The 18,865-nt window shown below is 26.8% G+C and overlaps 2 protein-coding genes across 3 annotated transcripts; one reads left to right on the top strand and one right to left on the bottom strand.

The window, feature by feature from the left end:
* The first annotated feature begins 8,146 nt into the window (after positions 1 to 8,146).
* On the top strand, positions 8,147 to 17,407 carry LOC117172506. Of its 2 annotated transcripts, none has more exons than XM_033360515.1 (3): positions 8,147 to 8,361; positions 12,755 to 12,820; positions 12,886 to 17,407. In XM_033360515.1, the coding sequence occupies exons 1-3, from the start codon at positions 8,332 to 8,334 to the stop codon at positions 17,329 to 17,331; spliced, it is 4,542 nt and encodes a 1,513-aa protein (XP_033216406.1). In that variant the 5' UTR covers positions 8,147 to 8,331; the 3' UTR covers positions 17,332 to 17,407. The 2 variants fall into 2 exon arrangements, with proteins under 2 accessions (XP_033216406.1, XP_033216405.1); XM_033360514.1 differs by having other exon boundaries at positions 12,752 to 12,820.
* A 134-nt stretch (positions 17,408 to 17,541) lies between these two features.
* LOC117173215 (integumentary mucin C.1-like) lies at positions 17,542 to 18,728 on the bottom strand. The gene is made up of 3 exons (XM_033361669.1): positions 18,593 to 18,728; positions 18,219 to 18,524; positions 17,542 to 18,137 (listed from the first exon to the last, which is right to left on the bottom strand). Exons 1-3 carry the CDS (start codon positions 18,698 to 18,700, stop codon positions 17,571 to 17,573), a joined length of 981 nt encoding a protein of 326 aa, XP_033217560.1. The 5' UTR covers positions 18,701 to 18,728; the 3' UTR covers positions 17,542 to 17,570.
* Positions 18,729 to 18,865: the final 137 nt, after the last annotated feature.

The following is an 18,865-nucleotide window of genomic DNA, read 5'->3' as shown; positions in this document are numbered from 1 at the left end:
AAAATTAAAATTCGAAAATTTTTTCTAAAGCCTCCAGGGGACTTCGTTTTCGCACGAAAAAATTTTATGTGCCCTTATTGCATCCGGACCCACAATTGTCTATGACTTTGAAGATTGTGGAATTCAAAAGTCAAGTTTTCAATTCAAAATGTTCCAAATTGAAAAATTTTGGAATACTGGGCATCAAACTTATATAATTTTTATTTGTAAAACTTAAAACTTGAAGAGTTTGTATTAAAAAATTGTCAAAATAAAAAATAATTTTAAAAAATTGTTAACTAAATCTCAAAACTAAAAACGCTTTGATTTTAAACATGTAAAAATAAAAATCCTTAAATTTCTATGACTTTGATGTTTTTGGAAAACGAAGGTCAAGTTTTTAATTCAAAATCTTCCAAATTGAAAATTTTTCGAATATAAAGCATCAAACTTATAAAAACTTTATTTGCAAACCTTAAAAATTACAAGATTTTCTAATGGAAAATTGTCAAAACACAAACAATTTTTAAAAAATAGCAAGTTAATTCTCAAGACTAAAAAAGATTTAATTTTAAAGATTTAAAAATACAAATTCTCAAATTTTCTTTGACTGATGATTTTGGAAATCAAAAGTCAAGTTTTTTATTCAAAATGTTCGTAACTGAAATTTTTTGGAATCAAGTCAAAAGCCGAGTTCTGCACCCTAAATTTTTCAAATGAACAAAAAAATTTGAAAATAATTAATCAAAATTACCAAATGTTTAATTTTAAACATTAAAACTAAAAACAATTTAATTTTTAAGATGTAAAAATAAAAATTCTCGAATTTTTATGACTTTAATGACTTTGGAAATCAAAATTCTAACTTTATTATGCAGAATTTTTTATTGTAAAATTTACAACTTTCATAATTTCTTATTATAAATTGTAAAAATTACGATTTTAATTTTTAAGAATTTCAAATAAAATTTGTTCAATTTGGACGAGAAATTAGAAATCTTCCAAACTGAAGAAATTTCAAATAGAAATCATCAGAGATGTAAGTGAAAAATCTTGAGTTTTGAAGAAATATAAATAAAAATTTCTAAATTTTAATGATTTTGAAAATAAAAAGTCAAGTCTACAATACTAAATCTTTCAAATTAAAGAAATAACAAATGGAAATTATCAAAATTACAGAAATTTAAATTGAAAATTGTAATCCTGGAAAACTGTTCAGTTTTAAACAATTGCAATCAAAAGTTTCACATTTTTTAAGCTTTTATATTAAAAATTCTCCAATATAAAGATGTATAAATTAAAAAATTCTAAATTCTCATGATTTTGAACATCAAAATTCTACTTTTTAATGCTACATCTTCTAAATTAAAAAATTTTGAAGGCAAAGCATTATAATTACATTATTTTTTATACTAAACTGTTAAAACAAAAAGCACTTTAATTTTAAGATATTTACCGTGCAAAGTTCTGTAATTTAAAAAAAAAGACGATTAGATATTTTTTAAATTTGAAACTATAGAATTACAGATAATTAAATTTTCTTAAATTTTCTTAAAACACATTCTTTAACTCTACAACTTTTTGAATAAATTACATTTTTTCAATTGTAATGAGTCAAAAATAAAAAAATTTGACTGACCCAAAATTCAAATCATTTTAAATATCGAAGCTCAAGTTTTTAATTCTAAATCTTTTAAATTTTATAACTTTCAAATGTAAAGCATCAAAATTACAACATTTTTAATTTTTAAACTCAAGACTCGCAATTTTTTTTATTGTAAATTTTCAAAAATAAAAACTATTTAAGTTTCAAAATTCATACTTCAAGGTTCAGCAATTTTAAAGACTTAAAGCTAAATACTCTTTGATTTTAAAGATTGAAAAAATCCCTAAATTTTGACAAGTCTGTTAACCGAAAGTCTAAGCGATTCTATTTTATAGGTTTACAATTGAAAATTCTTATATTGTAAAAATGTGGAATAACTTATTAATTGAATTTAATATTTATATTTCATAAGGAAGCAATTTGGCTGATTTTTTTATATTAGTTTAAGTTTTTAGATTTACAATTATAAATCTTTAATCTCAAATTATAGAAATTTCTATAATTTTAGACTAAAAATTCTATAATTTTTAAACTTACAATTAAATAATATTCAATTAATAAGTTCTTTATTGCAAAGGTATGTAAGTAGCTTTAACATTTTTATTAGAATAGTTCAATTATAAAGGTTTTTAATTTATAATTCTTAATTTCAATGATTTGCAATTAAAAATTCTAAAATATAATTAATTATCAATTAATAAATCTTTAATTTTTTATTATATCTTCAGTCGTTAATGCAGGAATCTGACAAATATTCTTACTACAGCCAATGATATAGGTTTCTGTTTTACCGACCAAGTACCAAGGGTCTTATGTAGGCGGCGCATAGGTTTAGGGGAATCCCCAAGTTCTAAAATTTTCTGGAAGTACAGGGCGAGTGCGGGTAGCTACCAATAAAAGGAAATCTTCAAATTTGATTGTAAAATGAACTCTAGTTTCAGCTTTCAGCTATGAAGATTTAGTCCTTATTTCTTGAGTGTGCTGTCAGGCTGGTTGATGAATTACAGACGCTAGCAAGAATAGAAAATTTCCTGTGTAACGATGTTTCGGTGTAATTCTGATGGTAATACAGATTTATTATCGACTGAAGGTAATGCAAACTTCTACTTTATCGTCAGTCGATCAAGTAGGTTCCTATTATATCATCAGTCGGTATTCAGAAATTGTATTCTCTGGTTTAATTAGCACTGACAATCAAAAAAGCACGTAATTCAGATTAAATAAGTTTATTTGATTATTAAAAAACAATAGAATCACTTATTGATGCATTTTCTGATTCTCTAATTATTAAAGAAAAATGTTGATTATGCCAAAAGGAAGGAGCAAAGATCCTAAATTTAATTAAAATTTAAATAAATATCATAACTGTTTGGGTGGTCAGCATTCAATCAAAACCGTTCACATGAAACGAAATTAACGCCTAACGCGACTTTATTTTATTGCGATCGAATACGTATTATCTTTTATGTTTTACGTTTTTATCGTTCGAGAGAACTGACTTTTATAATCAATTCAGAACACCTTTTTATTAAACTTCGGTTGGTTGATAAATTGGAAAATTTTATTTAAATAAAGTGTCCATTATGATTTTTCAATTACGATTTTTCCTTTTTCTTCTCCTTTTCCTGATTTAGAGAAGTTTAAGAGGAAAATTCTTCAGCGCTATGAGGAAACTTTATGTGTAACAAAATTTTTTATTTCAATCTATCCTCTTCTATTTTTTCATGAAATTTTTAATTCCGGAATAATACTTTTAAATGAAAAATTATCCCTAACTGATCTGAGATTTTTAAAGTAATTTTTTAAGTATTTTTTTAAATTTGAGTGAATTAAAGTGTAAGTTATTTATAGGAACATAACAAGTTCTAGCTTATGTGATTGACTGCAAAGATCGCCTGGAGCTACTAAAATTCGCGAAGTTAATTTACTTGCAATTATTCATTGGAATTGTCGACATGTGTGCACATTCGATCGAGAATCATTAAAAGCGACATCTAAAATTTCAATTAAAGTGTCTAGAAATGTTCATATCAACCTTTCCTAATTTTTTAATTTTCACTTTGGAGAATTTCTGATTAAATTAAATCAAAGTATATACGCATAATCATTAATATTTTGAATGTTGTGGTTAAAATCAATTTTCGGATATTACCAAAGATACATATTACTAAAAGAAATGCATTTCTTTTAAAAACTAATTATTTTTATAAAATAATAACTATTTGTTGAAATATTTTCACTAAAAAATTCCTGATTCTATTGTTTTGAAAAAAGTAAATCTTGGTATTTAAACTTCGCGCCGAAATCAAATCATACCACACTTGAAAATAACCTAATATTTCGATGATTCTCTGGCGCGAAATTTAAATCCTAAAATTGTGTTTTTATTTCAAAAGAGATTTGGATAAAATGAAAATATTTTACTTTAAAAAAAGTGGGATAACAATATGTCTATAACAAATTTGGAAAATTAAGTCTAGATGTATTTATTCTTTAATAAGGAAAAACATAAAAAATCTTATGCGAATTCAGAGACTTCCATGTTATTTAATTGAATTAAAACTTTAAATTTATATAATAAATTATTTGAAAAGTCAAACCTGTTTTCTGTTAGTGCTTTTCTTTAAAAATAAGTATCTAAAGCTAATATTATTATAAAAGTATTCTTAAAATTATTAGCTCTTAGAAATTGGTACTTTATTTCGAACAAGGTTTGTAAGTTTTGAACAGTTTTAGGTTATGTTTACCTTTTACACTGCACACTTTTGGTTTTTTTTATCAACAATTTATGAAAGTTAAAAGAATATTTTCAATATTTCATCAAGTTCATTACGTTTTAGGTTGTTTCGTCTGAAATTTGAATTTTTGAACAAAGAATATTATAATTTGAACCAGATATAGAATTCTTAATATTTTTAGGTTATGATAGCGTCTTTTATCGCAAATTGGTATTTAAAAAATATTTTATTATTTTTTTTAAATATTAAAATTTACAAGCATGAACAAGTTGGGATTAATTTAGTGTTTTTAGTAGAAAATTTAAATTGTTATTAAAAAAATGAATAAAAAGTTGTGCTCAATAATTTTTATTTTAAAATAAATTTTTCAGCTGAAAAACAGCAACATAAACTAAGATTTTCATGAGTTGTAAATTTCCCTTGAAATATATTTTTTTACAAATTATTGGAAGAATCTAAATCTTTTTTAAATTTAAGAATTTAGGAATAGTTTAGTGTTTTCAGTTCAAAATTGGCATTTTTATGTAAAAATAGTTACGTTTTAAAGAAGATTTATAATTCGAAATTCATAACTTTAAGCAAAAATCACTAGAGTTTAATCTGATGATTTTCGTTTAAAAATACAAATTTTAGTTAAAAGCACCAACTTACTCCAAAATTATTAAAAATTTGTGACTCTCTTTTTAAATAAATATATTTTTAAAATACCATTTTTCGATTTAAAAAAACTAACACAATCAAAAATGGTTAAAATATTTTAATTCTCGCTCAATTCTAACGATTTTTGATTATGCTCCTTCGAAGAAAATTCATGATTTTTAAACGATTTTAGGTTATGTCGACATTTTTTACAAAAAATTGGTATAGATATCATAGAAGATTTAAAAAATTTGAAAATTTGTTTTTAACTTAGGTTAATGTTTTTCGCCCAAAATCTAAATTTTTTATTTTTTTAATTCATTATACTTCGAACGGAATTGCCAATTTTATGTTGTGTTAGCGTTGTATACCAAAAAGCGATATTTTTGATAAGAAATTATTGTATTTCGAAGAAAAGAAAAAAAATTTAACTGATGAGGTTATGCTCGCGTTTATTGCCGGAAATGGGTAGAGATGTCAAAAAAGGTTTATAATTTTTTAATAATTTCAGGTTATGTTGACATTTTTTACGTGACCTCAATGATTTCAAACATTTTTTTCCTACCATAATTATTAGATTTAAAATAATAAAATTAACGATTTTTAATAATTGTAATTTACATTAAAAATATAATTTTTTATTACCAAAATGTTAGGTCTTGGAATGTTTAACTAATAATTAGTATTTTAAATAGAAGAACAGTAGATTAGAAAAAATGTTTACAATTTTGCATCGTTCTAATCTACAGTTTACGTTTAAATTAAAAAAAAATTTATTTTAATTTTTTTCGCCCAACTTACCTTTACATGTGAGAAATTTTGTTAAACCAATCAAAATGCATTTAGGAACTATTATGCGGTCCTAGATTTGTGCGCTTTTTTTATTTATTCAATCAAATTTTAAGTATAAATTTATGTTTTAATTTAAAAATTGCATGAGACTGAAAAAATAATATTCAAGCTCTTAGCGCACGTTTTCTAAAACATAATTAAATTATTTGAATCCGCTATTTCGGCTAAAAAAGAAACTCTTCATAATATTTTTAAAGATTTTTATTGTTTCAGATATAAAGCCCGAAATTTGTACTGAAAAATTCTTTTCACAGATGTAAAAAAAGGTGTATAATTTTCAAATACTTTAAGGTTATGTTAACATTTTTATGAGATTTTAGTGATTTTAAACATATAACATTAGGTTTCCAAGAAAACTCACATTTAGTACAAAAATTATTAGATTTGCAAATATAAAATTCACAATATTAAATAATTTTAATATACATTTAAAATATCAATATTTCCAAAACAAAAATTTGATATCTTGGAATTTTTAACCTAAAATTGTTCTTTTAAATGAAAAATCAGTAGATTAGAAAAAACTTACAGTTTTGAATTATTTTAATCTACAGTTTATGTATAAATTCAAAAAAAATTAAATTTTTTTCGTCCAACTTACCATCACACGTTGAAAATTTTGTTAAACAAAATTAAATGTATTTAGGAACAATTATGCGTTCCTAAATTTTTATTTTTTTTTCATTTAAATAAAATTTTCAATATAAATTGTATGCTTTAATTTAAAAACTGCGTGCGGCTAAAAAAATAATAATCAAGCTGCTAGTGTGTGTGTTTTTTTTTTATATCATAATTGAATTTTTTAAGCTGCTTTTTGGGTTGAAAAAAAATCTGCAATATTTTCGCATTATTTTTCAAACAAGAATTTAATTCAGTAAAAAAATTATTAGATTTACAAATATAAAATCCACAATTTTAAATAATTTAAATCTGTATTTAAATTTTTAATATTTCTTTAACAAAAATTTTATATCCTGGAATCTTTATTTAAAAATTGGTATTCTAAATAAAAAATCAGCAGATTTGATAAAAAAAAAAGTTTACAATTTTGAATCGTTTTAATCTACAGTTTAGGTATACATTTTTTAAATTAGAAATTTTGTATTAAAGTAATTTGAGGGTTACCTAACAAATTTTCATCCCAACTTACCTTCACACGTCGAAAAGTTTGTTAAACTAAATAAAATGTATTTAGAAACAATTATGTGATCCTAAATTTTTATATTTATTTCATGAAATTTCAAACATGAATTTTTTATTTAAATTTAAAAATGAGTAAGTCTAATAAAATAATAATTACGCGCTGAGCGCGCGTTTTTATAACATAATTAAAATGTATAATATTAGATTATAAAGAACATTTAAAATTCCTTAATAATAAATTTATGTGGTCCTAAAGTTAAATACTTTTTTATTAATTTGATTAACTTTAAATATAAATTTTATATTTAAATTTTAAAATTGCCTGAGACTTAAAAAATAATAATCACATGCTTAGCGCGCGTTTTTTTCTAACAGAGTTAAAAATTTTAAATATGCCATTTTGGTTAAAAAAATTAGAATATTTTTTTAAGATTTTTATTATTTAATGTAGTAAATCAGAAATTTGTATTAAAATATTCTTTTCCCAGAAAAGTAATATGTGAAATGTATAATATTAGATTTTAAAGAATATTCTGAATTTACAAACAACTTTATTGATAGTTTTGTGTTTATTTTATAGTTTTGTTTGTAAAGAAACTTTTGAAACATTTTTAAACATTTTAATTATATATAAATATATACGCAAAGTTCTTACAGTTTTTAATTTTTTTGTAAAAATAAATTTTTGAGTATTAAAAAAATTACATATTCCTGAAAATTTTTTTTTCAAAAGCTAATCTTTCTACTAAAATAATAACTATTGGTTAAAATATAATCAAATAAAAATGACTCATTGTATTGTTTTGAAAAAATGAAAATGATCTTGCGATTTAAACTTCGCACCAAAATCAAATCATATCACACTTAAACATAACCTCGAATATCCATATCTTTCTGGCGCGAAATTCAAATCCTAAAATTGTATTTCTTTAATTTAAAAGTTATTTGCTGATGTGGAAATATTTTACTTAAAAAAACTTTTTCAACATTTTTAAAAGTTTTAATTGTTAATTGTAATTACAAAACCCGAAATTTGGTTGTAAAAAAATCAGAAAAATAAGACGACAGTGTTGACGTCGATAATGGCCAATGGTGTCTGATTCCAATTTTCAGGGTTGGCAAGGCGGGGGTGTGGATGACGTAAAATTGATTCCACCGATCTGCGATTGGCCATTTGAGATCGAACCATTGCTGAGCTCGCTCAGAATTATTCTTGAGAACTTATCTGATAGGTGATAAAAATCAAATTCAACGCTCTTCTGATAAGAAGGACTAGAGCAAGAAAAACTGGCGAGGGTGAAAAATCAAAATTAGCCACGCAATTAGCATATTTAATTGCCTAAATTAAAAAACTGCAGGTGTAATTTCAAAGAGATGATACTTCGAACTCCACTGATCCTCCTTGTAAGTAAATTTTTATTTATAACAATTCTTAATTTAAATTTTTTTTGAAACTTTGCCGTCAAAAAGGAAATTAAAAATTTATCTTTTTAAAAATTATATTTTTTAATCTACTAAATAAATTTGGTAATTCTGAACTTATTTTTCAAATGTAAATTGTCAAGATGTAAGAAAGGTGTGTCATCAATATTTTGTTAGTTTAATTTTTATTTTATAATTTTTTATTATAATTTCGATTTGTTTTTAGAGTCTTTCATAATGGGAAATCATTTTCAGAACATCAAGAATAATTTAGGAACCTTGCACATAGTCATTTAAAATTGATTATTGATTATGTTCGGGACTAACGCGAATGGATTCACACTTACTACGCTTGCTATTGTTCTCTTATCGCGACAGATGTGTACTTATTTAATTTTATATGCCATACATTTTCTACAAGATGTTAAAAACTACAGTTTTATAGGAAATAAAACTGAAATTAATTTTTTTTTTTTGAAATTTAACAAATTAATTTTTTCAGACTTAATCTCAATTTTATTCTTACCAAGAATAATTGGAAAATCAAAAATTCTCTTCTGAAGATTACCTTTTTATTTATAAATTTAATTATTTGGTTGAGAATTTAAAAATTTTCTAAAGAAGACATCTTTTTTAGTTTTAAAATTTCACTGTTTTGTTAAAAATTTATCATTTTGGGTTAAATGCAACTTTTTTCTTAGAAAATTAACTTGTTGTTAAAAATTCATATTTTGTTGCTAATAACTGTTGGATGAAAACACTTTTTTCAAATTGGCATTTCTAATTTCAGAATTCACCTGTTTCAGTAGAATTTTAATTTTTTGGAAAAAATGCAAGAGTTTGATTTAAAAATTTTACAAATCTCGCTAAACAGTAATACTTTTGTTAAAATTTTCGACTTTTTACCAGAAAATTTACTTATTGTTCACAATTTTTATTTTAATGTTAAAAAGTGAAACGAAATCTTATTAGGATGAAACTTTAACTTTTTTAAATTCATCTTCTTTCGAAGAAATTTCATCTTTCATGTATAAAAATGCAACGGTTCGGTTGAAAAGTTCAACTATTTTTTGAAAGTTTATCTTTTTGGTTTTAAAATCTATTTACTTTCGCAGAAATTATATTTTTCTCGGATACAAATTCTACTGTTTGGTTGAAAATTAAACTATTTTGTTAAACAGTCATACTTTTTTATTAGAAATGTTAATGTTTTGTTGAAAATTTAACTATTTTGTAGAAAAAATAATTTTTACTTAAAATTTATATTTTTGTTTGGAAAAATAAAGTGAAATCTTATCTGAATAAAAGTTGAACTTAAAAAAAAATTGCCTTTTTTTATTGAAAATTCATCTTTTAGTAACAAAATGTCTTTTTTTATGGAAATGCAACTATTTGGTAGAACATTCAACTATTTTGTAAAGAATTCATCCCTTTTGTTTGAAAAAATTTGTTCCTTTGAATTGAAAATTCCATTTTTTTTGCAACTTATGTTTTGTTATAATATTCATATTTTGATCTTGAATAGTTAAATCTTTTATGAATGAAAATTCAACTATCAGAAAAAATTTTTAAATAAAAATTCATCTGTTTCAAGAGAAATTTAATCTTTTTTGGAATAAAATGAAACTATTTGGTAGAGACTTCAACAATTTAGTGAAAAAGTAATCCGTTTTGTTTAAAAAATCGTACTTTTGGATTCAAAAATCAATTTTTTCGTAAAAACTTATTTCTTGTTTAAAAATTCATATTTTTATTTCAAAATGTCAACAGGAATTTTTTTTTAATGAAAATTAAACTATTTTTAAAAATTGTATTTTTTTATTTAAAAATCCACCTATTTTAGTAGAGTTTTTTTTTTTAATGCAACCTTTTAGTTAAAAATTCTTTTTCTCTGGTTGAGTATTCAACTATTTTCCCTGAATAAAATTTAAACTATATTGTTAAACATTTATTTTTTGATTGAAGGCTTATATGTCTTTGGTTTAAAATTTAGTGGAAAAGCCTTTTTTTGTTCAAATTAAATTTTTTATCTGAAAATGTAAGTTTTTTGTTTTTTTAATATAAGTTTCGTGGAAAATTAATTTCTTGCTGAAAAGTCATATATTTTGTTTGAAAATTCAGTTTTTTATAGATATTTCGTGTTTTGTCTTGAAGGTTCAAGAATTTAAATAAACTTTTAATTTTTTTAAAATGAAAAATTTCATGCGTTAAAAATTCGTCTTCTTTCAAAATTTTTTTTAATAAATTGCATTTTTTTATTAAAATATAAACTGACATTTTTCTGTTAGAAATGTATTTTGTTAGGTTAAAAAATTTAACAATCGGGTTTTTTTAAATAAAAATTTATCTGTTTCAAGAAAATTTTCTTTTTTTTTTGATAACTAATGCAACTATTTGGTACAAAATTTAACAATTTTTTAAAAAAGTCATCCTGGTTGGTTAAAAATTCGTGGTTTTTTTTTATTAAAAATTCTTATTTTTATCTTAAAAAGTCAACTGGAAAATTTTTTTGAATGAAAATTCAATTATTTTTTTGAAATGTTATTCTTCGATTTAAAAATTAATCTGTTTTAGCAGAAATTTTATTTCTTTTCAATAAAAATGAAACTTTTCGGTAAGAAATTTTTCTTCTTTGTTTGAGTATTCAGCTATTTTAATTTAAACTTTTGGTTGAATCACTTTGTTAAAAAAATGATTTTTTTCCTGATTTATATTTTCAGTTGGAAATTCATTTCTTTGTTTAAAAGTTTAAATTTTTTTTCAAATTAATAATTTTTCATTGAAAATTTAACTATTTGTGTAATAGCTAAACATTTATTTTTTTGCTTACAGGCTTATGTCTTTGGTTTAAAATTGAGTGAAATTTATTTGGAAATTTTCCTTTGGTGTTAGAAAAATAACTTTTTCGGTATTAAAATTCATTTTTTTGAGTGAAAATGCATCAGTTTCGCGCAAAATTTATTTTTTGCTAAGAAGTAATATTTTTTGTTTGAAAATTCATTTTTTGTAAAGAAAATTTTTTTTTGTCTTGAAAATTCAGTAATTTAGATAAACTTTAATTTCTTTTTTAACTGGAAAATCTTTATTTTTTGAAAATTCATCTTTTTCTCTTTAAAATTCTGTTTTTATATGAATTTTATATTTTTTTATTGAAATATAAACTATGAACTTATTTCTTGTTTAGAAATTTATGTTTGGATTTTAAGAAGTAAACTGGAATCTTTTTTTAAATGAAAATTTAACTTTCTTCTTTAAATTTCATTTTTCGCTTCTTTTATGAAACTTTTTTGTTGAAATGTTTGCTTCTCTGTTTGAGTATTCAGCTATTTTGTTTTAAAAATTTGGTCCAATCACTTTGTTAAAAAAATTCTTTTTTTAAATTTATTTAAATTTAATTATATAAACTATTGACTTAGTTCTTGTTTAAAATTTTATATTTGGATTTTAAAAATTTAACTGGAATATTTTTTTAATGAAAATTTAACTTTTTTTTAAATTTTATTTTTTGATTTAAAAATTCATCTGGTTTAGTATCAAATTTATTTCTTCTTTTATAAAACTCTTTAGTTACAATTTTTTCTCCTCTGCTTGAGTATTCAACTATTTCGTTTTAAAGATTTGGTTGAATCACTTTGTCAAAAAAATTATTTTTTTAAAGATTTATATTTTTAGTTGAAAATTCACCTTTTTGCTTGAAAGTTTAAATATTTTTTGAAAATATATAATTTATAATTGAAGATGTCACTACTTGAGTAAAAGTTAAACTGCATTGTTAAACATTTTTTTTCTTGAAGGTTAGAAAATTTAATTTTTGTAGAGCAAATTTTCTTTTAAGTTTGGTGGAAATGCCTTTTTTTTGTTTGTAATCAATGTTTCGTCTGAAATGATTGATTTTTTTTAGTTGAAACTTTTTTTTATTTTGTTAAGCAAATAACTTTTTCGGTTTTGAATTTTTATTTTTGTTGAGTAAAAATGCATCAAATTCGTGTTTCGTGGAAAATTGATTTTTTCCTAAGAGGTCATATTTCTTGTTTACAAATTCAATTCTTGTAGAGAAAATTCCCCTTTTGTCTTGAATGTTCAACAATTTAGATAAACTTTTATTTCTTTTTTAAATGAAAAATCTTTATTTGTTAAAAATTCGTCTTTTTGTTTTAAAAGCTCTTTTTTCATATAAATTTCATATTTTTTTATTGAATTATAAACTGTGACACTTTTCTATTTAGAATGTATTTTCTTAGGTTAAAAGTTCAATTATTTTTTTAAAAAGTAATCTTTTATGATAGGTCTTGTTTATTAATATTAGTTCAATAAATCTCGCTTATCAGTAATTTACTCTCCATCAGAGATCGTTAATAAATGTTTTATTTAGCAGGTGTGTTGGTTGATCGGAATCACCACTGCCATTCCATTTAGAAATAATCCAAAGAACATTAAACAGGTAAATAAAAAATTATAAAATTTATAGTATAGGAAAATTTTGCAAAACATTTTTTAATTTCTCAGAATACAAAGAAACTAAATCATCTACTAGAAGATAAAGAAGCCCGAAGACACTTTTATCAACCTCCAAGAAGGGACAAATTCAATCCTCTATTTGGTCCAAAGTCCCGGAAGGCGTTAGATTATTTTGATGAATATCACCCCAAAGAGGATGTACACTACAATTCGGAAAGCAGCGATTTTTTCCCAGATGATGTTAAAAATTATCCATATATGAAAAAAACCTCCCAAAATGTCTATAAGGATTCTAAAAAATTACAGAGTTTCCCAAATTTTCGGCAGATCTCTCAAGACTATAGTTCCCTAGAAGACCAATCTTTAGATTCTACTGAAGACTCTAGCCAAGAAGACTCTGACTATTCTGATGAAGAAGAAAAGTATGAAGATTCAAAAACTTCAGCACCTGAAGATTCAATCACTTCAACAACTGAAGATTCAACCACCTTAGCATCCAAAAATTCAGAAACCTCAGCACACAAATCTTCGTTAAGCCCTAAAATCGAAGAACACATTTTGGAAAAGAACGTAATCGAAAATTGGATACCAACTAACTGTTCTCGTTCTGCAAGAAAATCCAATGATCGATACTCCAGTAGTTTTGTATTCAACAACACGAGAGATGGTTTAAATGAAGATACGTTTCCAAATCCAGGGGAGGCAGAATCTGTCAGGCACAGCAGTGTCTTTGTTGGGGAAGATGTGACACTCTGTTGGATTGAGATTATAACCATCAAAGAAGACAAGTCAATCAAACCTCCCAAGAAAGTCGTTTTAAGGGAGTTCACCATCTCCTTTGAAAACTCTGCTACTATTCCAGAAAAGTATTTAGAGTGTGGTAAGCTAGAAGGTGAAGTAGAGCCAGGTTGTCATAACCATGGTGGAAAAAGTGGGTTGTTTGATGTCATAGATGAGGACAGCAAGGTTAGCAAGCTAGTTAATTTTACGACAGTCAGTAACAAGGGGAACATAGAGGTCAGACAACATAAGAATGTTCGTTGTGCTGTTGGTCCTGTTGTGACGAAGAATGTTATTGAGTTTAAGGATGGGTCTAAGAACCCGAAGAAGAGAGTCGAAGTTAAGGTTAGTCCTAGATTGAGGAGAATGAGCGAAGCAGGAGAAAAATGTCCTGCAGATCAAGAAAAAATTGACGTCCCACCAAAGAATAAGCCAGGAGTCACAGAGCTGCCTGAGAATAAAGGAGATCCCAAAGGAAAATCGAATGAGTTTGATGAGATGATAAGGAAATCTGATAGAAAGCCTGAAGAAGTTAGTAAGAAACCAGAAGAAAAACCTGGTAGAATTCATGATAAGCCAGAAGAAGTACCTGATATGATTGACAAAAAGCCAGAAGAAAAACCTCATCTTATTACTAAGAAGCCGATAGGAGAACATCCAGTTAGTAGAAGACCTAGCAAATTTAATCCTTCCACTCTGGACGAATCAATACCTCATGATGATGAAGAAAATGATAAAGTTAAACTGGTTAAAGAAATTTCTGATGTGAGTTCAACTACTCATAAACAGGATGACATTACTGAGATTGAGAATCCTGATTCTTCAGGATCTCCTAAAGCTCCTAATGAATTTGTGAAGAACAATGAATCTACACCTGATCTAGAAAGTATGGGAGATGGAGACGGGTCTTGTAAAGGAAAATCTTGCAAATCTGAAGGAAATACTCAGCTACCTCAATATGCCAATACAAGGAAAGCTCTCCAACCTTCTTCTGCAACTCAAAAAATATTTGAAGAGTCTACAACTGAATCACAATCAACAGAAGATTCTACTTTAAACAAATCAGTACTAGATAAACCAACCGAAGATATTTTTATAAAGAATCAGGTAACAGCGAGTTCTATCAGACAACAAACATCTAGATCAGAGATTGATGATGAAGATTTAGGATTTTCCACAACCGAGAAATCATCTACTAGCGTTATAATACCAACTGATAGAAAGCCATCTGTAGACACGGAAACGACTGATGAAAGAAAAATTGACGAATCAAGAACTAGAGGTCCAAGCGCAAAAAAGTTAGAAGATGAGACAAAAAAGAAGTTCATTCCGTCTAATGAAAGTGGCACTACAACTAGCATACCTGAAATAAACCAGGAACCAGAAAATAAAAGCGAGTTATGTGAAGGTGATTGTTCCACAGTACCAACAAAGTCTTCTTCTAAGGTATACAAGGAAAATATAAAACCTGCTAATGATGAGATAAGAAAATCCGCAACTGTGTCACCATCTAATGAGGAAGAAAAACCGTCAGGAAAAGAATTAGTTGCTTTCCCAACAACAAGGAAATCCTCATCTATTAATATACATCCGTCAGATGTAGAAACAGAATCTGTCGCCCCTGAAATGCAGGAATTGGATTCTGAAGAATCGGGAGGACACCCAACATCTCTGAGACCACAGGAAGATAAAGCAAATGTTCCGTATAGTTTAGAAGAAGGCACGAGCAAAAGACCTATACATATTTCATCTAATAATTTAGTCCATGTAGAAGAGGCTGAAAAGGATTTTACATGTGAATCTGGAAGTTGTTTAAAATCTTTAGATGATATGTCAGTATCTTCAGAAGGTACAACAAAATCACCTAAAGGAGGGAAAGATCCCCATAGAGAGGGGCGGAAATCTTCTCTAGGTAGGATAGAATCGTCTAATGACGTATCAGAACCAGAAGAATCTCCTGAGAGTACAACAAAATCTCCTGAAGGTATAAAAAAATCTTCTGAAGATATGTCAAAATCGCCTAATTCACCTAACTCTCCTGAAGAATCATTAGAATCTCCAAAAAGTATGTCAAACACTCCTAAAGGTACTGTCAAATTATTTGAATCAGTTAAAGACTCGTCAAAATCTCTTGAAAGTACCACCGAATCTTTAAAAGGTACAACAAATTCTAAAGAAAAATTAAAAGAAGCTCCTGATGATGAATTAAACGCTAAAGCTAGGTCAGAATATCCTAAAAGCGAAACAATATATTCCAAAACTGAACCTGATGATAATGAGGGTATAACTGACAATTATTCAGATGGAGCAGAATCAAATCACAGTCCATCTTTTATTAAAACAACAATTTCACCTGAGCAGCAGCCAAGAGATTTAAATGAGGGATCTGATAGTGAATTGAAAAATCGGTCTGGAGAAACACTTCTAGACAGAACTCCTGAAACAACTACTGAATTGTCTCTTTTAGAAAAAGCAACTCCACAATGTTCACCCGATGATGAGGAATGCAATTCTATCAATAAAATTTCGATCAGTGAACCAGTTTCAAAAAATAAAGAATTTAAACCGAATAAGGAAATTAACCAAACTGCAATATCTAACCCAAATGTAGAATTAAATTTAAATGGAAGTATTCCAGATATCTTACATAAAAGTGTTTCAATGTCTTCTTCAAGTGGGAAACACAGACTGGGTTTAAGAATAAAGATACTTTTGGAGCATATAAATGAAAATGAGGAAAGGAAGAACTTGGTGGAGGTGGATAAACATTTGTTGCTGAATGAAGATGCAAATGACCATGACAATAATACAATATTGAATCAAATCAAAGCTTTGAATGATTCCGTCACTGCACAAACTATAAAGGCTTTGTTAAATTGTAGTACTTTGGAAAAACTTACTAAGAAGGGAATCAGTGTTCAGGTTGACGAAGCTGCTTTGGTGCCGAAAGGGAAAGAAGATTCGAAAAATTTGGAACCTAATGAGTTTATTTTAAGTGTTGAGGATAAAGGGCTCAATGGTGAAAAGGTGGCTAAATTGAGAAGAAAACGAGATATTCACGAGGATAGCTTTAAGGATGATAATTCTACTACTGTCAGCTCCACAGAAGAAACTTCTACTGTCAGTTCCACGGAAGAAAATTCAACTGATGCAAATACAAAAGAAACTATATCTACTGTTGAAAATTCTAGTGATAATACTGAAGTCCCTATACCTATCGTTGAAAATGTTACTGATACGAACACTAAAGCCCCTACATCTACTGTTCCAAATTCTACTAATTACAACACTGAAGACGCTATCTCCACTACTGAAAATATTAAGAAAACCACCTCAGATTATAATCATTTAGAAGCAGACGACACAATTAAAATTCCTTCCGAAACCATTAAAGATTATTTACCAGATCTTAAATGGGATATCAACACTGGAATCAACCATGTAATTTCAAAACTGAAAAACTGCACAACTTTAAATAGTTCCGAAGAATCAGCTGCTATCAATTTCTTGCCGATTTCCAGTATCTTGGGAATCATTTCTGACCCTAAAGATTCTAGAATTAAATCAAGAAATAAACGAAATGCTAAAGATTACGGAAAAGAAAAATATGATTTTGAAAAATTGGATAACTGGTCAAACGAAAGAATTAAGAGAGCCGCTGGTGGTCATCATCTCAGGAGCTTAACCGAATTTACTATATTCAGAGAAGCATAATTTTGTATTATAGTCTAATTTCTCAAAGACATATTGATGATTAACTCAATAAATTGCTGATTTAGTAATTAATTAATTTGAGATTTATTCTTACCTTTTGTCACTTGAATTGGGTCCTTATTTCCGAAAGTAAGGTGATAGTTTTCAGAGGCTGACAGAGCTTGTTGACAATATTTTCAGTGTCGGGAGTAAAAAAATATTTATTCAGAGATCTAAGTTAAGTACAAACCAGTTGTGACTTATGTTGTGGCTACTGTGGGAGGTGCTGGAACTGGCAATACGGGAATTGATTTCGAAAATACTGATGGGGTTGTTGGGGTTGGTGTTGTGGCTTCTGATGGTCGAGGAATAACAGACAATGTTTCGGATGTTGTTGGGGATGGTGTTGTGGTCTCGAATGTTGGAGTTGTTGTTCCTGTTATCAACTTAGTAGTTGTTCCACTTTCCATTGCAGGTGTTGTAGCTGTTGTCATCTCTGGTGTTGTAGCTGTTGTCATTGCCGGTGTTGTAGCTGTTGTCATCTCTGGTGTTGTAGCTGTTGTCATTGCAGGTGTTGTAGCTGTTGTTCTAGCCAAGGTTGTGGGAGGAGTTCTCATCATAGTAGAAGTCGCTCCAGGAATTTGAGTTAAAGAAGTATTTTTATTTAAAACACATGTTTCGGAAGTAGAATCAAACATTCGTTCATCTGGACATCTCATACTCGTCCAAGCCAAATTATTATTGTCGTCCAAATAACAGAACCAATACGATTTCCCATCTGTTTGATTCAAATTTAGAAACCTGCCAGGCTTTGTACATGGCCCTGCCTTTTTTGGAATTGTTAAAAATGATACATTACTGAATTGCAACAAATGTATTGCAAAATTTGTATCCGATTTAGTACTTACAGAAGTAGTAGTTGCTGTAGTAGTTTGCAACCCAGGTGTCGCTTTAGTGGTAGTAGTTGTTGTTGTTGTAGTAGTTTTAGTAGTCCCTCCAATTGTTGTGGTAGTAGTAGTTGTTGTTGTAGTTGTTGTGGTTGTTGTTGTTTTCTGAACACATGTTTTGGTAGCAGAATCAAAAATTCGCATATTTGGACATTTCATATTTATCCAAGCCAATTCATCACTCTCATCTAAATAGCAGAGCCAATACTCTGTCCCATCTGTTTGATTTTTATTCAGAAATCTGCCAGGTTCTGTACATGGTGCCACCTTTTTTTAAAGAAATAAAATCACAAACATGGCATTGCAAAATTTCAATTATATAAATTTGTACTTACAGAGGTAACTGATTGAAGAATTAAACACAGAATAAAAAGCAAAAGAAGAAAAGAAAGAAAAATTTGTCTCCACGACAAAAATCGAAGAGCACGTATTTTTGTACGCATCTCGACACAAAATAACGAAAGTGTCTTCAGACCTTCATTTCGCGTTCTTGGCCGCAATGATCTTTATCTTTTCATAGTTATAATTTCAAACAAACCTCGACGGTTTTTTCGAGCTGATAAGGAGACACAGGTGTTGTGGCTTCACGATGTTCAAAACATTGCCTT

This window comes from Belonocnema kinseyi, chromosome 5 (assembly GCF_010883055.1).
Source record: "Belonocnema kinseyi isolate 2016_QV_RU_SX_M_011 chromosome 5, B_treatae_v1, whole genome shotgun sequence".
In the NCBI taxonomy this organism is placed as follows: Eukaryota; Metazoa; Arthropoda; class Insecta; order Hymenoptera; family Cynipidae; genus Belonocnema; species Belonocnema kinseyi.
This window is presented reverse-complemented; position numbering and strand designations above follow the sequence as displayed.